The sequence below is a fragment of the Mchenga conophoros genome, linkage group LG11, assembly GCF_057382185.1.
Source record: "Mchenga conophoros isolate Kocher_MC1m ecotype Shallow Benthic linkage group LG11, M_conophoros_male_GT1.1, whole genome shotgun sequence".
NCBI classification, from domain to species: Eukaryota; Metazoa; Chordata; class Actinopteri; order Cichliformes; family Cichlidae; genus Mchenga; species Mchenga conophoros.
This window is the reverse complement of record NC_140536.1, coordinates 29,062,239-29,086,996: the sequence shown is the minus strand read 5'-3', so window position 1 is coordinate 29,086,996 and position 24,758 is coordinate 29,062,239. Positions and strand designations below refer to the sequence as shown.

The window sequence follows — 24,758 nt, the reverse complement described above, 5'->3', positions numbered from 1 at the left end:
ACACCTGCAGTATATTTCCTGTATGTGGACTGAAGCTGGCATTTTCTAGTCAACCCAGATTAGGTGGTATTTTTTATGGGTAATACTAGTGTATTGCAAGTGTGGCAGGGCAACTCTTATTGCTAAGTCTGATCATAAAGCACTTTCAGTGTGTACTTGTTTTCGCTGTAGCCTACTACTAACCACACACTGGTGCAACTGAAGTAGCTTGAGTTAGACTATTATGTCATCAAGTGATTGCACTCTGTCCAGGCTGCTTTCATCATGATCAGCTATCACTATTCTCTCTTCGTTTGCTTGTAGGCTTGCATGCTTTCTGCTTATATCCTTGTGTTTGAGTTGCATACATCAGACCTTTGTGCCACAGTTGAACCAACCAAGACTAAAGGTTACATAATGTCCATCCACGTCCAGCCGTTATGGGCTACTGGTTGTGTAACACATTACAGCCCTGGACATAAGAAGAGTCATATTCATGAGTATTTGTAGACATGCATCCATTCTGAAAAGATTGCTTATTAAAGTCTGACGGGTTTCCCCTTGAGATAATTCCCTCTGGCCATCCTGTGTTTGGACAAAAGCCAAAGATTGTTATTGCTTGTTATTGCTACTGTGTGTGACCACTGGCCTCTCTCATGCATGTCCTTCCAAGGTTCATGGCTACAGACAGCTGCTATTATTAATAAAGCTATCATTTCGTACGATCCTCCATCCCTTGTTTACATCTACTATCTCCTCCCCTCAAAGCACGAAAAGATGCTGCTGGTTGTTTATCACAGCTCCAGTGTGGTATCGTCGTGCCTAAAACGAGGAGGCGAGGAGGAGGGGGCGGTAAAAAAAAAAAAAAAAGAAAAAAAAGAAAAGAAAGAAAGAAAAAGAAAAGAGAAAACAGCTCGGCGCACTCGACAGCAGCCAATCAGCAGTCTGGTTTCTCTTCAGCATCTCAGAGGGACTGAACCATCGGGTAGTCTTGATCCCAGGCAACAGGGAGGAAAGATAGTTGAAGGCTCCTCGCTGCTTAATTATGATTTTGTGAAATTCGCGAGGAGCTGGAGGATTACGTCACCAGGTAATTAAAACGATTTGTCGTATTTACTTCATAAACAATAAAAGATACAAAAAACGTAGTTTGTTTTGACTACAAGGTAGACCTGCATGTTTTCACAACCTGGAAAAAATGATTGCCAGCCTACACTGATTCATGTGATTCATTTACGGGTCTTTTTTTTGCAAGTTTCTGCATGTATTTCCTTTTTATTTAGAATTTCCTGTAAAAGGATTTATTTTGACACTGCTCGATTCGCGCATACCTGGGCTGTACCTAATGTTCCGGACAGGCAGACTCGCAAGGGCTGACAATAACAAACGGATCACGTGGACGTGTGAATCTGGCGTTTGCAAGTTTATGTAACACGTTTCGCTCAATAAACGCACTCGGACTCTGTGGTTTAAGCAGCAGCTGCAGCCATGTCCACTGATATAAACAAGAGCTTTCTCCCCTCATCCGTTTATCCTTTGAACGCAATGAGAGCGAGAGTGAAGCTCCTTTAATAAGCACCATTAATGGTTAGAAAAAAAAAGGGGGGGGGGGGGGGAGCTGCTGGGCTACGAGTAGGTAGTTACATAATTAGGCACGGGAAGAAAAAAAAGATCTGTGTCATAATCCGATGCTCAGCTCTGCTTAATTTCAAATTAATACAAGATAATCACATTAATATGTCCAATTGCGACTGTCTGTGGTGGTATTAGGTTGTGGTTTTGAAGGAGCCATTAGTGCATTATTTTGGAAGCAGTGTCACTAAAGCACTGCGCGAACACAATATGTTTAATTCCTCTCATCTAATGGCGCTGCTGCCATTGGTTGAATTAGGTATGGCTGAGAGGAAGACAGTCACTGAGTTTGTCCTAGATTTCACTGTGTAGGTTTTTTATTGCACTCGACCAGGAGCCTTTGGGTTCTGTCGCAAACAATTAATCTCACGGTGTAAATCATCTTATTTTGTTTGTGATGACTCAAATTTAGGTCAGATATGCAAAGTCAGTGGGGTTTTTTAGACAGTGAATACAAATCAAACGGGAGGATAGCTGGCATTGGTGTGCTCTGCTATATTTTTATGTTTCAGCTGAGACATTTGGTTGCATTTCCACGAAATTAAAAGACTCTAAAATGAAAAGTTATACAACACAGTCTACCCTCCCAAAAATCTTTAACCGTACTCCCTTCAGAATGCATTTTGTTGCTGGCTCAACAGGCCTTTCTCCCCATGAGCCATGTCAGGGACGCTTCTGCTGTCTCTGGCATCATGTATCCTGCTCCAATGTGCAGCTGCATAAGGATCCCTGGGCTTTGTTATTACCTCCATTTGCTGCTGCCAACAATAACCACTGCGTCGTGTTTTAAACATCTTATTTTTCTACAGCGTAATGCTTGCCAAGATCTCTGGCTCACAGAGCTGTTCAAGTGTTTGGGGAGGCGAGGAATGACAGAGACAGCGTGGTGGTGACCTCAGACCTGGGCTGCGGCATGCTAATGTCGTGTCCTCTCTCCTTGTGTGGAGAGTGAGGACTGGGGACTGAACAGACCGGGATATATTTAAGGGGCTGTATTGAACTTTTTTGAAGAAACATGGGGTTGTTAGAACTAAACAAGCGACTTGAGCGCAGGGTGAAGCCCTGAGCAGACACCGGGGTGGTAACAGTTGACTGACATGGTCACATTCCAGAGCAGCTGCCTGGAAAGGATAGGTGATCTAGATAGAAAGCAGATGGGATCCCTCCATCCCCACTCACCATGATGGCATGATGAAGCAGTAGGTTACAGACACTGTCTTTTCTCTCTCTCTCTCTCTCACTCTGACAACAGTGTCATCATTTTGTGACTTAAACACCATCTGCCAAACTAACAGATTAACACCAAATTTTTCTCCCTCTTTTTTTTTCTTTTTTATCACCTGCATGTTGTCTGCTGTCTGATCTGCTCCCCTAAGAATGAATAGAATGTTCCACTCGTGGCAATGTATTGTTGCTATGAATAGACACAGTTCAAAATGGGTCGATTTATAGTTAAAGCACTCATCTGTGCAGCGTATTGCCAGAAGGAGAGTGTATGTAAGCATGCTGTCATCCAGTAACAGATTTGTCTCTGGAGATCTGCCCTTAACCAAACGGCTTCTCATTTGTATGTGGCAAAGTGGGACAAAAAAAAAGTGGCACAAGGCAAATTTGATCTGTAATGGTAATGTTTGTCTATTTTTTCTGTATCGGGCCAAATCCAAGAAAAGGCAATGAAACAAAGACTTTCAGAGGGCCACATTTCAGTTCATCTCAGTGTGTGTTGTGCCTTATCCCAATGAACTCTGTGCAGTGTTAATTTTATGTATCATTTGAGGAGGCTTGTTGTACTGAGTACTTGGGCACTTAACACTGCTGACAATAAATTCAAGGAGGACGGTGAAAGGATTCCTTTGTTTCTGTTAGATTTAGTTGCTCTCATTAAAGCACAAAGGAAAACACAGTGAGCAGCTAGTGTACTGAAAGGATGTGGATCTCCACAGAGAGTGAGGTATATAATCACAGTACCTCAGTGTCGCTGCTACAGGAAGCAATTGCAGAATTGCTTAGAGTATTATGAATTTTATGTAGATTATGTTATGTCAGTTATTAATTGTATATGGCATTGCAATATAGATAGTAAAAATCTTGTTTCAAAAAGAAATTTTGATAATCAGCAATTCCTTTAAGGACTTTTTCAAGCTTTTATTTGTTTATTTATTTAATTTTGGAGCGAACATCTTTTATAAAGTCAATATTTTTAGGCTCTAGGAAACAGTGGTGGATATTTATAGACTATCGCCCCTAACCGGTCACGGCAGGTGGCTGCCCCTCCCTGAGCCTGGTTCTGCTGGAGGTTTCGTCCTGTTAAAAGGGAGCTTTTCCTTCCCACTGTTGCCAACTACTTGCTCATAGACAGTTGTTTGATGTTGAGGTTTTCTGTGTATTATTGAGTCTTTACTTTACAATCTAACAACAAAGATAAATTCAAATTAAATGTTGAAGAGATTATATAGCTATTATAATCAGTATTTATACTACTATTTAGTTGCATGCCTACATGAAGTTATATTAGTTCCATGAAGAGGAACATCATTGATTTGTTACTGTGATGGGCTGCCCAATCTTGAAGAATCCATCTCAACTCATTGAATTAGCTATTATTCAAATAGTTAAATTCAGATTTTAGGTTATCTGAGTCACAGATATGCTGAAAAATGTTTTCAGCTCCAGCATGTTTTCAGTTTTAATGCTACCTTCATAAACACATACCTGGTTTGTGAGCTTTGATATGTTCTTTTTCTAAAACTTTGTTGCCTATTTTCTGTTTGATATAATCAAAGAACCCGTTGTCTAGGTGATTGTGGGCAGCGTTGTCCTGTTTTCATGTTTCATTCTAAAAAACAGTTTTAACCTGATTTCAGCATGGTTTAAAAGGTTCTTACTTCCCCTTCTAGACATTTTAATGCCTAAAAACTTCAAAGCTGGTATGTCCTGACAGCTCTTGATCTGACTCTCCTTCTGCAATTTTAAGTAAAATCCCATTCCACCTCACCCTGGCCTCTCCTTCCTGAAGTATGGACACAGGTTGAAAATGTGAGGTAGTAAGTCTTAAGTCTTAAGGAGTAAAATTACAATCCATTTCTGAAATTCAATTAAATCAAAGTTAAGACTCTTAAATTGAAGATACAATTTGATTATGAGCAGTAAAATCATGATAACTTAAAAAAAAAATAAAATAAAATAAAATAGCACTCAGCATTTCCACCACATCCCAACAGTGCTCTGTTGGAGTGTGGAGGTCATTTGAGTACAGCAAACTCATTGTCACGTTCAAGAAACCAAGTTGAACTTTCTGATATGTCACAAAGTTCAAATCTGTGGTCTCTAAATGATACTCACTTGATACTAAGAATCCCAAAGTGTGCCAAGGAAATATCACTTTCCACTAAAACTACCACCAGCTTCATTTGTTAATAAAAGGCAGGATGGATCCATGTTTTCATGGTGTTTATTCAAAATTCTGACCCAACCGTCTAAATGGTGTAACAAAATCTGAGGCTCATCAGACCAGGAAACATTTTGCAATCTCATATTATTACATTTTCATGAGCTCATGAGAACTGTACCTCAGTTTCCTGTTCCTAGCTGACAGGTGTTGCACCTGGTGTGGTGTTCTGCTGCTATAGTTCCTCTGCTTCAAGTTTCAGCTTGTTGTGTGTTTAGATGATGACACTATTCTGAATGCCTGGGTTGTAACCAAGGAATTATTGAACTATTTCTGTCAGCTCACACTAGTCTGGCCATTCTCCTCTCAATATAACCTGACTGATGTCAGGCAATTTCAGCCGATGCTTACTGGATATTTCCTCTTTTTCAGACCTTTCTCTGTAAACCTCAGAGATGGCTGTGTGGGAAATCCCAGCAGATCAGCAGTTTCTGAAATACAGAGATCACCTGATCTGGAACCAACAACCATGCCATGTTCAAAGTGACTTAAATCCCTCCTTTTCCCCATTCTGATGCTGGTATTGATATTCAGCACATCTTCTTGATCATGTCTAAAAATGCACAAATATTTATATAGGTGATATAGGTGGTAAATACATTACTTCAGTAAAAATGGTAATGATTTTCTGTTCTCCTTAATGGTGACGAACTTTATTGGTAATCCATTGAGACTTCAGCAACCTCAATAACTCAGTCTCAATTGTCTTGGCTGGAGATCTCGATGACATATGACTACAGAAGCCCCTGCCATCAATAGTGGTACTCTGCGATGTCACCGTGTGCATGCGTGAAGAAATGGCATGGGTCAGACAGAGAAGCCACTTGCCTTGGACAATGGGTTCCCAGTGTCTATAGCTGTGAATGCTATTATTCAGACACATTAATAATCTCTTTTTCCTCACAAAGATTCAACATTCTGAATATAATGGCTTTATGCAGTGTCAATCTTTTAACTTTGGTACGTATTCAAGCATCGACCGTCCTTAGCTAGGCCCTGTTTGTGATTGTTAGCTACAGGATTGTGGAAACAAAGCCCTTCATATTGCCACTGCCACTGGGGGAGCGTAAAAGCACTTCATTGGTGACTCGAGGGAGCTGCTTAAACTTTGTTAGCCAGAGCAGACGGTTCGAACCGCAGGACGCAGCATCCCGCTCTGGTTTGGTTCTCGTTTGTATCTTTTTAAAACCGACGTGAGTACAACTTCTGGCAAATTGTTGTAGAGAGTTTGTTTGGGTGTACTTTGCAGTGGCAGCACTGTTTCTTTAAGGATGCTGAGCTGAGTATGGGAACAGCTGAAAGGTGAGCAGAAATGCATCATCCAAACATAATGCAGGGTTTTGTTATATTTATAGAATGAAAAAAAAAAAGCTTTTACTGGCTTTTTTCTTTTTGTCACTCCTTTGTATGTTTATGTAAAGCTGACTTGAGAAGAAGAATTTGCTTCTGTGGCTGCAAATCTGACCGATGTGTTAGGAGAGACTGAATGAAGTGACAGTGGAAAGATGTGTGTCCTCACAGACTGTAGAAAGCAGAAATAAATTTGTTTTTACTGATTATAAGAAGGATTTTGACCTTGTATTAGTAGTATGAGCACCACTTTCAGTTTTTATGCTGCTGGGTTAATTGGTTTAATTAAATTTCTCTCCCTCTTACCCCTCCCTGACACTCACATCTGTACACACCCATAACATTAACCACTTTCATTCTGATCTCTCCCACAGCACAAAGAGAAAAGAAAAGTTGGCTAATCAAGACACTGCACAGAGGGAACCAAATTCCTGCACAAACATGGCAGACCAGAAGTAAGTCGTTTTAGCTGTAGTATATGACACTACAAGTGCTTCCAGTCCACAGTTTTGTGTGTGGGGTGTGTGTGCGTGTTTTATACACTCCTGTTTCTTGATTTGTGTGACACTGAATTCCAGAGATCTATTTATAACTCTCACTTCTCTACCAGAACCGTGATGTCTGCCCATTCACAGGCAGTGTGAGCACTTTTTTTAAACTGCACTTTATCTTAGAACAGATTTATTTTTCCAGAAAATCCTCCTCTTCCTTTCTGGTATCCATGTTTAGGCTGTACGTTTCTTTCCTCTCTTATCCGATGATTGTGATCAAATCCATGAGCTTTTCTTGTAAATGGAAAATATTACAGGGAATTATTTATGTTTCTTGATGCACAGCCAAAACCTCACATGCTGCAGGGGCTGCTTTTCCCAACTCACTTAATTTCTTATTCTTTTACAGACCTCCTCTGTTGTGACTATTCACAAGTCTGCTTAGAAAAGAATAACTTCAGTGCATGTACACTTGATCTCAGTAGCAGTAAACTTCCTTTTATACTTCTGACATCACATGGATAACCCGATTATTTGCTATTTTACCTTCCAGAGACAACATAGACGATTTTAAAGTCCAGACAGCTAAGCACCCTAATATGACTTCGGCCCCATTACGGCCGCATAGTGAACACTCTAAAGACCGGGCATCCAAGAGGCTTTCGACCGAGTCCAATGGGACTAGCGACGGTGGTGTCGGGTCATCTACACCGGTGGAGATTACTGCTTTGGAAGAATCATTTCGACGCTTCGCCATCCACGGCGACACTCGTGCAACCGGCAAGGAGATGCACGGCAAGAACTGGTCCAAGCTCTGCAAGGACTGCGGCGTGATCGACGGCAAGAACATCACCCTCACTGACGTGGACATCGTCTTCAGCAAAGTCAAGTAAGAAAGACACCGACATTATTGCACACTAAGGATACAATTTCAGTTTGGATTAGTAGAAAGTCTTTTCCATCATATTTGGGTTTTACCTTCCAATTTGCAATTGATTGTTTAAATCACTTAGCTGTTGTGTCGCGACAGAAGCGCATATTTTATTTATTGCATTTGTCATTTTGTAGATGATTGTTGCTAGAGAATTGCAAACATTTAGAATTGTGGTTCAAAGAACATAAAACTGAAAACTATTTCGTTTCTGTTTCAGAACATTTCAAAGAACTAAATTAATGTTTTTAGCAGGTATCAACCTTATTGTACAGTAACTATGAACACATGAAGGGCATCTAGCTATTATTAAACTAAACTTTAGTCATTAATAAGTAAGTCAGTCACGATCATCAGTTTATAAAGCCATCAAAATATCATAAACAAATCCAAGGCTCGGTTTAGCAGTTTCTGAATTTCATGTTCTGTTTCAGAACATGCTGTTCTTTCTTTTATTAAGGAGACTTGTAGTATTCGGTTGGTCAAAAACAGCAGCTAGAACAAAATGCCAGGATGGCTCATCTTATATTTCCTCAGGCTGGGCTGATTCACCCTTTACTGTGACCTCAATATTATTTCGCCATGGGAGTGAAAAAAAAAAGAAGTCTTCTGCACAGCTGTGCCCATGTTTACCAAATGCACCGAAAATCCGGATGCTGTCTAGGCTGGTAACACTTTTAAGGCGAGCGTACATGTGATCCACGCCACATTAAAAATGAATATTGTTCCAGTGTTGTTCACACACAATACGGGACTTGTGTGCAGTAGCACAGAGTAAAGCTGATGTAAGGAGCGGGGTTTTTACAGCATTGGTTTGTGCGACCGTGCGCATGGTTATTTTGGAGTTTTCATTCATATACAGAGAGGCTTTGAACTTGTTTCATCCTGGTTGAATGATCTGAATAAGGATTATTACGCAAGACGGCACCAGAATTGCGGAGTACGGCTGGGAGCCACACTTCATTGTGTCTACAAGAATGGAGAGAAAAAAGATCTACTCGGGAATCTCACGTTGATTTAGCAGATTTTCCATCTTCTACCTGCATACAGTCCAATCTAAGTCATTTTTCATATACATTTACTGGAAGAGATTCCAAGATTATACAGAAATAGATTGTTAAACACATGGATGGATATTGAAATGCACCTATCGCGCTCTTAGTCTGTCCACTTCACAAAGTTGTCTAAAGATGGAAATGGGAGGGTGGAAAAAATGGGTAATCCTGTCCGATTTCAGGTAGACTTAGTCCAAAACAATATTTTCTTTGAGCACGAGCACAGCAGCGAGAATAATGGCAAATCAGTCATAATACATTCAATGCATTTAAGAGTTTTAAGAGCATTAATAAAATATTCCTTCCTATTTCAGCTGTCTGTTTATACAACAAACAGAAGAATCATTTTTCTGAGCCAACCACATCAACACCTTTGCTGCTGGCATGGCAATTTGTGTTTACATTTACAAATATTTTTCTGGACAGAATGAACTTAGACTGTGAGTCTTGTTTACATCCAGCTCTACTTGTGAGCAGTATTTTGAAGTGTGCAAATAATATGATGGCCCAAATTTTAAGGAACAAAGTATGCCCAATGGCTTTTTGCACATTTTTCTTACCAGTAATTCTGTGTAGTCTCATTAGGTCTCTGGATATGTGTGTGTTTGGTGTGTGAATTTACAGGTGCCGTCATCTGATTCCCTCGGGTTCTAATCCCAGGTGGTGCAGCAGGCAATTCTTTCAAGACTCACAGCTCTGGAGTGTGATCCAGAAAATATTACTGTAAAATGTGAAAAAAAAACCCCACACATGTGGTGTTTGTATACCTAGCTGTCACCGACAGTATAAACAGAGATACAGTTCTGGGGGAAGGGCCCTTTTTCATGTAGTTTCTGACTCCAGGCACAGCTGAGTGGGGGAGGGCTGGCATTGCAAGAGATGCAGATCATCACTTTCCTTTTAATCAGTGTTGGAGAATGCATGCAAAAAAATTAAAGATCTTAATGAGGACTGGCAAATTACAGCATGGCCCAGTGACTCATTATTTATTCTGGATATGGAGGTCTGCTGCACCACATTAGGTCTCTGCTATGCTATGTGCCTGCTTGGAACCAGAATGCTACAACATAATCTGAGATAGATTCATTAATTTGTAACGACATCTTATTTCCAGGGCTTTGGTTGTATTTCCCATAGCCTGTATATAAAAGATGGGTATAGCCACCAAGTCAGAGAGTAGTTTCTAAATGTTTTGAGGCCTCGATCATTCTTGCACCATGTTTTTTGTTTTTTTAAAGCGAGGGATGGGACTATATTGGGATAAAGTTTGTAGTATTTTTATGTTTGTGTAGATACTAAACTAAGAGTGAAGAATTTTGCGGATGCAACTCACGCAGATGTGTGTAGTCCTTAAAAAACCCCACCGGCACATAGCTTGATGTGCTATGTGTAGATCAAATACTGATTGACTGAAAAGTAGGTCTGAACATGAAAGATAGTGAAAGCAGCTTTTTGTTTTTAGGCCTTTTTGTCTTTATTAGATGAAGAGATGAGATGAAGTGGGGAGAGAGAAGCAAGCGCTTCGTGTTGGAGTCGAACCTGGGCTACTGCATTTAGCCCTGCAGCATATGGTTGCTTGTACCTAAAAAGGGGTTCATCACAAAGAGGTAGAAGCATTAAAAAAGTCTTTGTTTCCAAAGACTCTATTCAAAAGGCTAACATAGCTACCGTGACATCATCCATAGGCATCTGATAAGCCTTGAGATAAGTGGTTCTCATTTTCATAAAAGAGGATGTGAGGTGCAGTTCTGACTGTGAAACTGCTCATGCATTTCCTAACAACTTGTCAGTCGCAATTCATTAGCCAATGTACATGCCACCGATAACCCTCCCTTTTGGTACATAGTATAACCAAGAATTACAAAACAGACTTAATTTTTATCAAGTGGCTCAGACCATAAACCCAGCAGGGAAGTATTTATAGAGATCAAGTCAGAGAGCCATTTTTCGCATAGGACTGGAAGTCTTTTTGCAACCACAGCTATCGCCATGTGGTGTCCTTCAGATAAGAATGCAGGTTTAAAGCAACTTACATTGGTTGCATTGTGCAAGCATTGGTTTATAACAAACAGACAGTTGTTATAAAGGGAGACTTGGCTATAGAGTTAAAAACTGCGTTTTCACAAGTCTGTAACCACAGTTAGCCAGTTTGGCATTTTCACACTGAAGCCTGAGGGGTTTGACTTACTGTTGGAGCCAGCCTCAAGTGGCCTTTACAAAAAAATTGGCGCAGATGTTGAATTCATGTTTCATCCCTGGAAGTCACTGCTTGGTTTCCTTATTAGTGAATGTGATCATGGGTAATACATTCAGTCCATATGCATCATATATTCCAAATGGCTGATATATGTCAACAGACAGCAGGTCAACTATCAGTGTCCCTGCCAAAAATAAGTTATAATGACCCTCTGACTTCTGTCCTTTTCAACCTCATGACAGCCTCGTTAGTTTCTCATCTTCTGTTTATTTGCACAGATTAGCCTTTTGTATTCTGTGAGGAACTGAACCGGTCAGTGTGGGGAGGTCTGCAGAGAGGAAACACAGCTATGTTCCTTGCACAGGAATGGCAGTTTAAAAGTCCAGTTTCCCCTCTGACAATAGACAGCATGGAACATACTCGGGGGGGAATGAAGCTCCCAAATGTTCAACACTGATGGATTGCCCAAACAAAACCAGTCACTGAACAAGTGAAATTAATAATAAACCAAAACATCTCTGTTTACTGTAGCTTGTTTCTATGGCAGCAGGTTGCCAGGGGAGACTGTGTGCTTTATAGGCTGTTGTTTAGGTGTTTAAGTTTATCACCACAGTGATAGCAGTTTGTGTTTGTGTTGCTATGAACTTTTCACATGGAAGTTAAAAATGGCAAATGGCCATTTAAACAAGTGGAGCAATTTGAGATGGAGAAAAATTGACGTGATGCAGGATTTTCAGTTCATACAAGCGGTTTGATCCTCAGATAAACGAGAAGTCAACACCCTTCCAGATACATGGCTGAACTTAGCAGACAGCTACAGTCAAACACATTTGGGTCTAAGTGCGTGAGCCGAACACATTATGATGGATGATTTTAAGAGACGGCCTCAAATGCGAGCTACACTCTGTGGAGTTGCTAAGGCGACACATAAGTACTGAGACACACTGGGAGACGTGAAAGTTTTCCCATTGTTTATCTCAATAGGATACCATCTCCATGCTGTCTTACATCTGCCACATTAAAGTGATCACACATGGCTGAGTGTAGACTGTGGACTGTCATCTTAACCTCAAACTGCTCTGAAACACATTAGTACTTGGTACTATGGAGGACCTAAATTCTCAAAAAAGTCAATAAGAAAATGACCATGCACCAGGAAAAATAAGTCAATGTAAGTATTTGTTTAAAAAAATTCATTTAAAAGTTTTATTTTTTCATTCATCTGCTTTTATATTAATTTCCCAATTAGCTTACTTTCTTGTTTAACACTACAGGCTATTTTCAGCTAGACTAGCTCATTTCACCTGACTTGTAACCATTTCTGTTGCAAGTCTTTGAATGACCAACCAAAAGGACCAAAGGTGAATCAACAACACTGTGACTGATAGCTCCTTTATTACCATACTGAAGCAAAATATGCCAAGGGGAATAGCAAAATAAAATAATGAATAAATGGGAAAATGCAAAACTAAAATACTACAGGTATTTTAGCCCTAGCAGGTCTTAACTGAGGTAAAAAAAAATACAGCCTCAAATGAACTATAAAACATGACATATCTCATCGTGTCATTATTTATTTAAGAAAGGGCCAGGATGGATGCAAGTGTTTGAAACTACACCCTCCCTGCTTTCATAAGAATTAAAAGAGTAAGGTGCTGGTAATCAAATGCACTTGATAACAGATCATGAGCAAGTATGACCACCTCCATAAAAGCAGAAGTTTGTTGTTCTGGTGCATTCAAATGTGTTACCACAATGCCAAGGAATGCACAGCTTAGGTTTGTAAAAATGGATCTGGACAAACTGTCTGGACCTTTGGATAGATGAAACCAAGGTGGAAATCTTTGGCCGTAATTCACAGCGCCAAACTAAACACAGCACATCAGCACAAATACCTCATACCACTTGCTACCATACTTTTAGATGGGTTTGACTTTGGGCTTAATTTTTCAGTTGTCGGCTCTGTGGCACTGTGCAGTCAGTGAGTGGACCATGAAATCATCTGTAAAATAAACTAATCTAGAGGTAAATGTGCAGCCATCTGTCTGACAGCTAAAGTTTAGCAGAAACTAGGTCATGCAAAGGGACAATGTTCCTAACCACACTAGCAAATCTACAAGAGACTGGCTGAAAAAGTCAAATGCCAGACTTTCAACCCAATTGAAATGTTGTGGTGGGATCTTGAGAGAGCTGTACATAAACAAATGCCCGCAAACCTCAATGAACTGAAGCAACATTGTCAAGATAAGTTCCTTCACAACGATTTGAGAGACTGATAAGGTCACACAGAAAAACGATTACTTCAAATTGCTTTTCCTAAAGGTGGTTTTACAAGATATTGAAGCCTGGGGTGTGTACTTGCTTGCTTTGATGTTTTGGCTTAGGTTTTGTTAATTCAATAATGATTTGGTGTAATACATCATGTATTGCTGTAAATCTTCAGTGTATTTAGGGTATTTACCTAATTTTAAGGCCTGATAAGGACTAGATCATCTTTTTCCTATGACTATACTTTTCGGGGTTAGGTAATATACTATAAAGGTGTTGAAACTCCTACTTAAATGTCCATTCTTTCCTCCTATATTACAGGAAGAAATCCAGTCGCACCATCATATTCGATGAGTTCAAGGTTGCGCTTGGAGAGCTGGCCAGGAAGAAGTATAAAGACAAGACTGGAGAGGAGGCTGAGGCAGAGGTGTTCCAGCTGATCGAGGGGAAGTCACCGGTCATTTCAGGAGTCACAGTAAGATTCGATCGGAAAGTTTCACAAGTTTCACAACACGTCTCCTTTTTCAGCAGTAAAAACTCAAACTTTCTTTGTGAACTTCTTCACAGAGAGCCGTCGCTTCCCCAACAGTCAGTCGTCTTACGGACACCACCAAGTTTACAGGGTCGCACAAGGAGCGTTTTGACGAAACCGGCCGCGGGAAGGGTAAGGCGGGACGAGTAGACATAGTTGACACTTCTGGATACGTTTCGGGATACAAGCATCAAGGGTCGTATGAAAAGAAGGTGACCAAACCCACTGCGGGCAGACCCGTGTGAGGGCGAAGACAAGGAAATAAACATTTGATCAACTACTAGGATGATTTTCTATTAAACGATTACTCATAGAAAGCACAAAAGCATAGGATTTCATATTTTTTCCCCATCCATCTATTTTATGTGTGAGTGTGTGTGTGTGAGAGCGAGCAAGCGAGAGAGGTGTTTTTGAGTTCCTCTCTTCGTGAAGTGTGAGAACTGGAAAACTGTTTACATCTATTTTTACAAATTCATCACCAGCTGGTACATTCCTGTCTGATAGCAAGTTACTGCCAAACACTGAAGAGAACAAATGAGAGAAACTGCTTTGCTATGACTATTTAGGCTTTGTTGTTATGATAGGGCCTTGTATTTATTGAGCACAATGAGCAACATGCCAAGAAAAACAAAAGTGGGACAACAGTTTGGTGAATATACATTTGCACTTTTTAATAGAAACATTTGTTCCCATGTTTAGCTGATTACACGGTTTAGCTTGTTTTGCCATTTCAAAGATAATTGGCACAGGTTTTTGACAGAGATCATTGATTTTTCTCTTTCGAAACCTTAAATTCATTCAGATTTCAGCGTTGTCTGTTCGCCATCTGCACTTAGTAACTGTTTCGTCTTCATGAAATCTGCTGTTTGTTATTTTATGAGCTCACACTTGTCTTTTCAGTAATCTGCCTTTAGTTCGAACCAAAAAAATCGTTTTTTGGGGAGATTTTTTTGTGAAAGTTAGTCACCCCTCTCAGACTAAATATTTGTGACCTTTATCATACCTTCTTGCTTTTGTAAATACATATAAAAACAAAAGCTCTCCCATGCAGAATTTAACGAGCTTACTTAAAGCTCTTACACAAAACCTAAAAGGACTTCCCTGTTTTTTCCCTCTTAGTCTTTATCTAGCTTTATCATACCATATTTTATTTAATTATACACAAACTGTTTTGCTAACATGCATTTTAAGTAATAAATTGGTAAAGAGAAAGCTCTAACAACAGATGAGATGAGCCTAACTGTACAAGATTGTATTTTTAACATTTTACTTCCTGATCAGATTTCTATACAGTAGTTCTAATATATTTGTGGTAAGATTGTGTATATTCTAAAAAGGTTAAAGCCACATTAATTTAAGACACTGGCTTCAAGTTTTATTTTCTATTTGTATTATGTATTGCTGTACTTTGTGCATGTTATGTATATTGCATTTGATTCAGCAGCATATAGATGACGGTAGGAGTCTGTCATATTATATTGGAACTGCTGTGCCTGGTGTAAGAAGAGACTACTGGGTGGACAACATTGTGTTGTTAAAAAAAAACATTAAGTAATGAAATTGTGAGACGACAAAATCTTGTATTGTTTGAAATCAATATGTATGAACCTGTACGTGTACAAAGTCAGCTAATGCTCTAATATTTGTTGATAAAAATCTCCTAATGCGCAGTCATCCAAGGCACAGATTTAACTGAAGAAAAAACAAACAAACGCAGGGATTTTAATGTTTCCTTACACACTGTATCAGAAAAAGGGAAAATTGCAAACGAGTATTATACTTTTGTAGAATATTTTTCCAGCAGAATGACAGATTCATGTCACACACTACTTGTAGCCTCAGCTGATGAAGACTCGTGCATCAAGTGCAAAACTAGCAGCTATCAGTGTGTTTTTGTAGCTTGAGTATGATCCGTTTTCTGTGCTTAATGCCAAATACTGTGCACCTTTTAATGTGGAGACACAATATTGTCCTTTTTTCCTTCAAATAACTTGTAATGTACTATTATGCCCCAGTGCATGCAGTGTGTTTTCTGTTTGTTTTTTTGTTCTTGTTCTTTAGATCTCTTAAAGTGTGTTCATGATTTGTAGTGCATTATTGAAAATTAAAAAAAAAAAAAAGAAACCATGCACGCACACCCTGGAACCTCTGCTGAGTAGGTTTTGGAGTGTCTGTTGAAACAGTAGTTATGTTCTTGCTTTCTTTTCTTTCTTTTTTTGTGGAGTTTACTCCCTACAAGTAGTACCAACCAACGATCTGTAACATTCATATAAAAAGAAAAAGAAGACATTCAGCTTGTGTAGCATCCAAACCTCTAACCTGGTTTGCCAGGGCTTGATTTAGTGTTAGCAAGAGGAAAGTGCATGTCTGCCTGTGCATCTCTCCAGCCCGAAGGCAGAGGTATAAATAAAGTCACAGTGCAGCTGGAATCTAGATGCATTCATTCCACTGCGGCGTGCAAAGCAGATGGAGACTGACCTACAAACAGAAAAAAAACTAAAAAAGGAGCCAAAAGAGAGACGATCCCGCCACAGATCCAGGAAATGCATTATGACCTTTTCACTAACACCCCCCCAGAAAATCATTTGTTAATACAACAGCCCTGTCACACACTCATACACAAAGCTTCCTGAATGAATTGCCTTTCCCCGTTACTGTTTACATCGAGTAAATGCAGCTTATGCACATTTTTTTAAATAATAGAAACATTTATAAAAAAGAATAAAATAAAAAAAGGTATAGCACTTACTACAATTTTGCAGTAATCTGCAGTAATTTTAAAAATAAAATAATTTAAGCAGTTTATATTTGCTGGCACATGCTAATATGACGGTCGGCATAGTCCTGCTTTGATATTTTTATCCTGGCATGCATCTCTTTGTTCAAATTCTGCATTAATGTTCCCCACTTCCCTTCAGCTCTGCTAACAAGCATTCATTTGTAGCCACCAGAGACCTGCAGAACACAAACACAGACACATTTAAATCACAAAACCAGCCAACAAGGGGGTGAGTTGAGATTGAGATTACATCAGTTTACTCACACTGAGCATGTAGGTACAACAAAATCAACTGTCAGCACTAATACAGCATTATCTTCTTACCTGTGGCTTTCTTGCAGCATATCTGAAAGTTCTTTGACTTTCTCAGCTTCCTGCACTTTCTTCCTCAGCCCCTCGATCTCTTTCTTCAGTTCCTCTACTTCGGCCTGAGCTTCTAAACACAAACTGGGACACTTAGTAGGGAAAGCAGCATGTTCGCTTATGTCACAGTGGCAAGTACACCCACCTCTGATCTGAGACACATGTGAGCTTTTCATCATAGATTTCAGATATTGGCGTTCTAACTTGATGAGCTGCTTCTGCAGAGCAACGTTTTCCTCTAAAACGACCCTCAGCTGCTCGTTCAGTTTGCCCTGTGTTAGAGTGAACACTGTGAATAAAGTTTACTCTTATGGTTCTCTAAAGCTTGGTGTTGTGTTTGAGTGGTGGATCAACTCACCACCGCTCTCCGAGCTTCCTCCAGCTGAGCGGAGAGGTTGTGCACTTCAGTTTTGTGCTCTTCCTCTCGTGCTGCCGCTTGAAAGCGAAGTGCATCAGCTTCCCGCCGTAAGGTCCTGACCTCAGTTTCCCGACTGGAAATATCGCTTTCCATCATGGAGAGGATCTGGACTGCCTGAGCTGAGGCCAAAAATAGAGATGATAGGAAGACATTCGTTATCTCAGGCTTCTGTAATCAGATAGCGCATTCCTCAAAACCAAAAGTCCAAACTTACACAGGAAGTTGTTGTTTTGATGCAGTGACCTCTCCCCTGTCCAGTGTTTGTCCACGAGGTTGAGGAGCATCTCCAGGGGTTTCCTATAACTACCCTGGGAAGAGAGTTCAGAGATTCCATGAATAGATGTGCAAAGGAAAACCCTGCAGATGAATGAGGAATGATTCACGATGTCATTTGCAAATCAGTAAGAGGACCGAAATAGCTGCCAACCTTTTTTTTCTTCTCAGCTTGCCCAGGCTGGCTGGAGCTCCCGTCTGTTTTGTTGAAGCTGGAGTAGGTTAGTCGTGGAGGATGCAAGATGGGGTTAAAAGGGTCAGACAGATTCAAACCAGGGCGTCGTGGACTGGGAGGCCGGATATTAATAAATGAGGAACTGTGACGGAGGCTTTCATCTGGTAAAAATTACAAAATGTGGAATGAATAAAGAAATCATAGCTCAGGGATTTTGTTAAACACAAATTTATTTCCTACCTGGATTTGGGGTAAAATGCCCTTTAGCTGGATGTCTGGTTTGTTTGGGAGAGTCCTTTTGCTTTGGGTTTCCATGAGCAGGTCTACGTTGCTCTATGTAGGGGCCAAAGGACACTTTTGGTCTTTCAGGCACTTTTATTGAGGTGCAGCTTTTTTGATGAGACAGATCTTTCATCTGTGACCCTTTGGACTCACTGTTATCTGACGAGTTACATGTGGCACACACACATAAAAAAAAATCCCAGTGATATTAATCGACCTTTGACAAGCACGTTGTGTTAAAAAAAAAACACAGGAAAAGAGTTATGTCGCCACCTAGTGGTGATTATACACACTGTCACACGTTGTTTTCATAATTGCTTACTGATAAGGATTTCTTACCTTCAAAGAAAGCTTTATTCTCATAATTCTTCTGCGATCTCAATTCTAATAAGATACTGACATAGAAAAAAACTGCACTCTCCTAAACTAGAAAAATAGGCTTACCAGTTTTAGTAAGTGGATACCTGAGGATGGATTTAGCAGTTTCCTAAAAATAAGAACAGAGCTACTTCATAATGAACTTTTATACTGTTAATGTTATTTAATCTGTAGTAACAATAAAAGCACCTGTTTGGGAGTTGAGCTCATCTGTTTTCTAAAATCTTCAGAAACTTTCTCTTTGAAACCTGAAACAGTGGATGGTTTGGATTTATCAGAAGTTAAAACAAAGAAACATGAATTAGTCAGGTTTGATTTTGATTTTTGGAGTTGGACATCTTACCATCGGCCTCCTTGTGAAATGACACAGAGACAGCTTCACTTTGCTCTCCATCATTTGTGGCAACAAAGTTCAGCTCAATATCACGAGTGTCGGTCAGGACAGAAAGGCTCTTGGTTAAGCGGTCAGTTAAAGCTGGTCTGCGATCACTGCTTCTGAAAAACCACAAATGAAACAGCAAATGGTGCCGCTCGAGCAACCGAGGTTGAGAAGACTCGTCTCGCTGCATTTTCATGTGCTCCACCAGCCCGAAGATGCATAAAACTGCAACAAATCTACTTATGATTCTGATTCATAAAACTGTCAATGTGGGCACACATTTCTGTTTCTTTTTTTCTGCCAATTCAACATATGTACCCACGAAACCTCATCATTAAAAATGAAAAGGATCACTTTATAGCAATGTTTTGTCAAGCCTTACTTAATCTCCTTACTATCATTTCTCGGTAGCTGCCTGTGCTGCTGGTCTGAAGAAATTCTTGTTTTATGAACAACAGCATACACTCAATGGACACTGTATTAGGTACACCTTTTCAACTGCTTGTTAATGTAAATATCGAATCAGCTGTTAACATGGCCACAACTCACTGGATTTATGGCTCGTGCTCAAATAAAGCTCAAATAATCTCAATCTGGTCGTGACAGTGACTTCAGTGTATTGAAATGGCCTCCACAACCACCAGATCTCAATCCAATAGAACATTTGTCGGATGCGGTGGAAATGAAGAGTCACATCATGGATGTGGAGCTGACAAATCTGCAGCAGCTGTGTGATGTTATCGTGTAATATGTCCCAAAATCTCTGAAGAATGTTTCCAGCACCTCGATTAATCTGTGCCATGAAGAATTAAGGCAGTTTTGAAGGCAAAAGGGGTCCAAATCAATACTGGTAAGGTGTAACTAATAAAGTGTCCATGAGTGTATAAGAGAAAAACAGTATTTTCAAAAATATATTACTTATAAATCTGGTATCAGATCTTTATTTGACTCTTTCATCAAACAGAATGAGCTGAAGCTCATTTACATTAAGGATTTTGTGTTCAGCATACCTTCGATCATCAATCAGATTCAAAGAGAAGCTCATCTGCTGAGGAAGAAGTTCAGAAGAGAACTGCATCAAGGCAGATTTACGCTCAGCATCTCTGACTGAACAGCTATCTGTAAATCAACGAGGAGAACTTATTATTTTAAAACCTGACATGAGATGAGCAAATTCTGGGCAACAAAACAACATCTTACCTAGCTTGCGCAGGGTGGGCATGGCATGCACCAAGTAAAGGCGGTACTGTGGATTATTTTTGGCCAGAGGGTTGAGCCTGAGGTCCAACTCTTTTAATGATGGCAGCTCAAACAGTACTTTCACTTCTTCAAGAGAAGGTATGCAGTTATAGTAGAGGATCAGCCTCTGTAGCATTTTTAAATGTTGCACACCCTGAGAACAAACCAATAGAACGGTTAAGATACAGACTCTGCAAATATTATTAGTCATGCAATATATTATATTACTTGATGTACAAAATATACAGTATTGGCCGATATCAGCATAAGAACATGCAGTTTTAGTGTTCAGGGTAATCTTAGGTGTGCTGCAATAGGCTTACATGGGATTTATACTTCAGTGGGTAATTTAAACACTAGCCACCATAACCCCCCCCCCACGAAACCCTGCAGCTTCCCTAGAAATGTAACTACATGTTAGGCCAACACAGACTGCATCTAGTGTGATTAGCATGTTCAACGAGGACTCACAAATGTCTTCAAATTCCTAGAGGGAGATTGCTCAAACTATCAAATAGTTTATACACCACTACTGCACTTAATCATTTATAATTATTAAACTCTGACTCTTTCTTCAGTAGTAGTATAAATTGTGAATTCCATTTTTTTTTAAAAACAATCTAAAACTAACCTCAACTGAAACGAGTGCATTACAGGAGAGATCCAGAGATTTCAGACGGATAAAGTTACTCAGACCATTTCCCAGGTGTCTGATCTTCTCCTCACATGTCCCCGGAAGGCTCAATGTCCGCACGTCGCCTATTTAAACAAAATTTAAAAAGTAATAACTTTAAGATGTTAAGGTGATGTGGTCTGGAGCAGGAAGCATTTATTGCTACGCTAGCTCTCGTTAGCTTATCTACTGATGCTCTGGCCTGGCAGAGTATCTAGCTACAGTACTTTCCAACAGCAAATGTCTGATGTCCCTGTCTCACCCTTAAAGTTAGCTGCTGATTACTCCTACATAGTGTATATATTAGCTTGGATGTAAAGTTACCGAGACACGGGTGTTTTAGCCTTAATCTTTCACGTATCCACTGCTCTGTTAGTGTTGTCAAACACTTCGCCGCCATACTTTTCGAAGTTCTGCTGCCTTCATGGCCTGAAAAATAAATACCGTCTTTCCTCTTTCACTTTTGTTACTGGAGGTTTTATACAAACCGTAAGTAAGTAAGTAAGTAAGTAAGTAAGTAAGTAAGTAAGTAAGTAAGTAAAATTTTATTTATATAGCACATTTCTAGATAAAAGATCACGAACATACATCACAAAGTGATGTATGTTCATTAACTACTACTTCTTGTTATTTGCTAAAGTTGTTAGACGTCAGTTTATTGAGAGTTTGAGTGTACATATTAAAATATAACTTTGAAAATGCAGGTTAATATTTTTTAGTTCGACCAAACATATTCAGCTAATTAATGAGAGCTTTCAGATTTTTTGAAAACAAAATTGCATTGTTTCAGATATCTGTATAAAACACGGGCTCAAAAAAAGATGAGAAATAATCAAGTAATCCGTAAAGCATTTCAAACCTGGTGGTCATTTTGGTTAGAATAGTTGCAGGGTTTACGAATGGCCATGAATGCACCATTTTGCGCCTGCGCATTGCCAAATCCTTGTTTGTCACGTGTCAAAACAAACGGCCGCTGTTCCTGCTACAATTGTGGTTCCTATCTAAAGTTTGGTGCTGATTGTTTTCTCTGTTTGTCAGTGAAATTTTTTAAATTTTGACACCGTCTCCAGTTTTAATAGCTAACTAAAAAGACGCTGATTAAGACTGTAATTTTCCTGGTGTTCTCTAGCCGTGTCTCCCAGGATCAATGGCGTCCTATCTAACAGAGTGGGTCACGTCATGTTTCAACATAATTTTGACAGCCACTGCACTCCACTCCTCTTACAAACTATTTAAGGTGGGTATCACTCAATGTAGTATCTGTGTGTGGACATTTATTTGTAGTAAATGAGTAGTTTCTGCTTTTAATAAATGATAGTAAACTTAATATCCTTGGGTTTGGCCTTCTTTCCTCAGCTATTTCCCTTTATTTTAGTTTTCTTTTTCTTTTGCATCTAACTTTTAGCAGTAAACCGTAAATCTTTCACTTGACATTTGTGAATCTATCTATCCAGCCAGTATCAAACTTGGTCATTCTCTCTCTGCAGGTCCACAGAGCACCTTCAGTAGGCTTCTTTCTGCTTGGGATCTCTGCAGCAATTTCCCTCTTGCATCCCTCCAGCCCGTACCTAACCTCCCTGCAGAGAGAAGCAGAATGGGCTGCTGAGGTGCTGGCTCCAGTGTTGGTCTCCTTTGATTTCCTTTGGCTCAGTCAGGACCATAACACAGCACAGATTCTCCTCTGTGGTTCTTGCCTGCTGCTCGGACTCTCTGACTGGCTCTCAGCAGATACTCTCACAATTATGACTCGCTGTCTGGGCCTATCATCCCTCTCCTGCTGCCTGATGGTGTGTTTGTTTGCTGGTAATGCTTCAGGGGCCTTTGGGAGCATGGCCCTCAGCCTCCCCTTACTGCTGACTCAGAGGTTTGGAACAAAAACTTTTGCTCCTCTGCTTTTTCCAGCTGCTACAGAAGGACTGATGAAGTGGCTTTTAAAGGGGTCACTGTTTATAGGCTGTTGGGTATCAACTCTTGCTCTTGGCAAGTTTCTGTTTGATGTGACTGACCAAGCTGTCTATTTAAGTTCATAGAAATCTCTGGTATCTAGGACTGTGACAGATGTGACTGACAAACTAGAAAAATGCAGAAATCTAATATGCCTATTAATGTGTCAATATAATAAATAATAGCTCCAGTAATAGCTGGTTCAGCCTTCTCAAGGATTTGACATTTATCTTTTTCCTGCATCATCATGCAGCATTTTTATGGCTCATAATGAGCTTTTGGGGAGTAAATGAAACATGGCAGTAAGCATGTATGTAGTAAAGACAGTGAGTCTGTGTTACTTTATTTAAGTGAAATCTATGCACACTGCCTTTTGATAAAAACAAACATTATACTTGTGTAAATTAATCCCAAGTTAAAAGAACTGGTTAAAAAATCCTGTGTTGAAGGTAAGGGGGTTTGTTGTGGGCTTGTCTCATATCTCTACCTTTTGCCTCCTTGTCTCCTCTGACCTTTGTCTATCTGCTCTGTAAGACCCATACTGTTTCTATGTGTGTGATGATGTCTTATCCTCACCTCACTAGGAGAGGAATCAAGGATGTAAGAAATAAGTTTGCGGGTGGGGGGTTGTTGAGGGCGGTACCAAAAAGTTAAACATGATTTATGAATTTGAAACGTATCTATTAAAAAACCCAAGAAACTGAAGGTGCCAGCTGAGGGTGTGGGAAGCTGAAACTTTTAATAGGATTTAAAAATTGGATTTTAGGGTGACTGGGATTTCCTATTCCTATTTCCTATAAAAATAAATAAGCGATATAGGGAGATTCAGGGAAAAGCATCAGGATTTGTGGTTCATCGTCTCAGAGAGCACATGTACTAAAGGAAAGCATAGTTTTAAACAGGGAAGAATATAAACAGTAATTTAGAAGAATTTCCAAACATTAAAGAAATAATTCTGGATGAAATTAAAGATGGGAAAATTTTCCAGCATGATAGTACCACAGCATGAATATTACAATAGTCCTTTTTGTAATGCTTGTTTTTGCTTGCCTCTGCATTTTCTGGAACATACAGCCAAACCAAGAGACCATGACTGAAGATACCCTTTTTGTAGAAGTCTACTTAACATATGTTGTGTTTGACTATTCTAAAGATGTCATTTGTATATTTGAACTTCCTGTATGAATTTCCTTTTTAGCAGTGTTCTTCCATCTTCCGGCTCTTCTAACAGTTTTAATGTTGTGGTTTCCAGCTGCCTCAGAGTCTGGGTGATATTTGTTCTGCAAACTCAGCACGATGTCTGTTTAAGAAAAAAAAATCTGCAGTGGCTGAAGGTTTTGGCCCAGCCCTTATCTCATCACAACTGTTTGATTCTTATCAGTTAATTTAAAAAAGGAAAAAAAAACTTTCTTGGTTTGTATCAGCTGTCTTGGTACTTGAAACAACCTGGCCTGTTTAAACCACCCTCGTTTCACTGTGTCCCATGTCATTTACATTGACCTTGTGAGATATTGATATTCCTTACAGTCATTTGTAGTGGACGCTGCAGAGGCTCCCTAAAGATTTCAGGGGTGTGAGCAGCTTCCTCAGCAGTTTTTCCTTTTTGCAGTATATGTGCAAGCATCTGTGCCTTTCTCTGGGACTGCCTATGTCAGTCTTCAGGGAAAAGATGAACACTGATGCTTTTTAGCATTTTTGTGGGAAATCCAAAATGTTATGGTAATTGTTGCCTTTTAAAGTGTTAGTTTTCTATTTTTTGACCATTTAGAAGTTTGACATTTTGTATTTAACTTGTTAAATAAACAAACATGTAAAACCTGACAGCCATCTCACTGTTGTGCTATCTATCATTGTTAAACCACTTTTTTACTCCTTGAAACCATTCCGATGTTTTCAGATGCATGAAGCTGCAGCTTCTGATTTTTCCGAGCACCTTTTATGGTCACTGTCACCCCTGACTGCGACCGCTGGC

The 24,758-nt window shown here is 39.7% G+C and overlaps 3 protein-coding genes across 11 annotated transcripts; 2 read left to right on the top strand and 1 right to left on the bottom strand.

The window, feature by feature from the left end:
• The first annotated feature begins 758 nt into the window (after nt 1–758).
• tppp (tubulin polymerization promoting protein) lies at nt 759–16,068 on the top strand. Of its 3 annotated transcripts, none has more exons than XM_085292291.1 (5): nt 759–1,069; nt 6,784–6,864; nt 7,454–7,789; nt 13,673–13,826; nt 13,919–16,068. In XM_085292291.1, exons 2-5 carry the CDS (start codon nt 6,851–6,853, stop codon nt 14,126–14,128), a joined length of 714 nt encoding a protein of 237 aa, XP_085148417.1. In that variant the 5' UTR covers nt 759–1,069; nt 6,784–6,850; the 3' UTR covers nt 14,129–16,068. The 3 variants fall into 3 exon arrangements, with proteins under 3 accessions (XP_085148417.1, XP_085148416.1, XP_085148418.1); XM_085292290.1 differs by lacking the exon at nt 759–1,069 and adding an exon at nt 6,078–6,361; XM_085292292.1 differs by lacking the exon at nt 759–1,069 and adding an exon at nt 6,109–6,252.
• Nucleotides 16,069–16,307: 239 nt separating this feature from the next.
• On the bottom strand, nt 16,308–21,268 carry cep72 (centrosomal protein 72). Of its 5 annotated transcripts, none has more exons than XM_085292284.1 (14): nt 21,167–21,250; nt 20,801–20,928; nt 20,131–20,323; nt 19,941–20,049; nt 18,895–19,046; nt 18,741–18,799; nt 18,618–18,660; nt 18,132–18,332; nt 17,871–18,052; nt 17,658–17,751; nt 17,384–17,562; nt 17,171–17,297; nt 16,987–17,098; nt 16,308–16,838 (listed from the first exon to the last, which is right to left on the bottom strand). In XM_085292284.1, the coding sequence occupies exons 1-14, from the start codon at nt 21,240–21,242 to the stop codon at nt 16,778–16,780; spliced, it is 1,716 nt and encodes a 571-aa protein (XP_085148410.1). In that variant the 5' UTR covers nt 21,243–21,250; the 3' UTR covers nt 16,308–16,777. The 5 variants fall into 5 exon arrangements, with proteins under 5 accessions (XP_085148410.1, XP_085148413.1, XP_085148412.1 ...); XM_085292287.1 differs by having other exon boundaries at nt 18,132–18,224; XM_085292286.1 differs by having other exon boundaries at nt 18,895–19,043.
• A 525-nt stretch (nt 21,269–21,793) lies between these two features.
• LOC146564465 (transmembrane protein 276-like) lies at nt 21,794–24,607 on the top strand. 3 transcript variants are annotated; one of them, XM_085292281.1, is made up of 3 exons: nt 21,794–21,875; nt 21,972–22,079; nt 22,330–24,607. In XM_085292281.1, exons 2-3 carry the CDS (start codon nt 21,990–21,992, stop codon nt 22,870–22,872), a joined length of 633 nt encoding a protein of 210 aa, XP_085148407.1. In that variant the 5' UTR covers nt 21,794–21,875; nt 21,972–21,989; the 3' UTR covers nt 22,873–24,607. The 3 variants fall into 3 exon arrangements, with proteins under 3 accessions (XP_085148407.1, XP_085148405.1, XP_085148408.1); XM_085292282.1 differs by having other exon boundaries at nt 21,815–21,853; XM_085292279.1 differs by having other exon boundaries at nt 21,803–22,079.
• Nucleotides 24,608–24,758: the final 151 nt, after the last annotated feature.

Excerpts from the sequence above, each read along its gene's own strand:
- tppp (XM_085292290.1), top strand. Across the intron at positions 6,865-7,453 it reads ACAAACATGGCAGACCAGAA|AGACAACATAGACGATTTTA; the intron begins GTAAGTCGTTTT and ends TTTACCTTCCAG. Across the intron at positions 7,790-13,672 it reads ATCGTCTTCAGCAAAGTCAA|GAAGAAATCCAGTCGCACCA; the intron begins GTAAGAAAGACA and ends CCTATATTACAG.
- cep72 (XM_085292284.1), bottom strand. The coding sequence starts at position 21,242 with ATGGCGGCGAAGTGTTTGACAACACTAACAGAGCAGTGGATACGTGAA. Across the intron at positions 18,661-18,740 it reads TGAGCTCAACTCCCAAACAG|GAAACTGCTAAATCCATCCT; the intron begins GTGCTTTTATTG and ends TCTTATTTTTAG. Across the intron at positions 17,752-17,870 it reads AAGCTGAGAAGAAAAAAAAG|GGTAGTTATAGGAAACCCCT; the intron begins GTTGGCAGCTAT and ends CTCTCTTCCCAG.
- LOC146564465 (XM_085292281.1), top strand. The coding sequence starts at position 21,990 with ATGGCGTCCTATCTAACAGAGTGGGTCACGTCATGTTTCAACATAATT. Across the intron at positions 22,080-22,329 it reads CCTCTTACAAACTATTTAAG|GTCCACAGAGCACCTTCAGT; the intron begins GTGGGTATCACT and ends CTCTCTCTGCAG.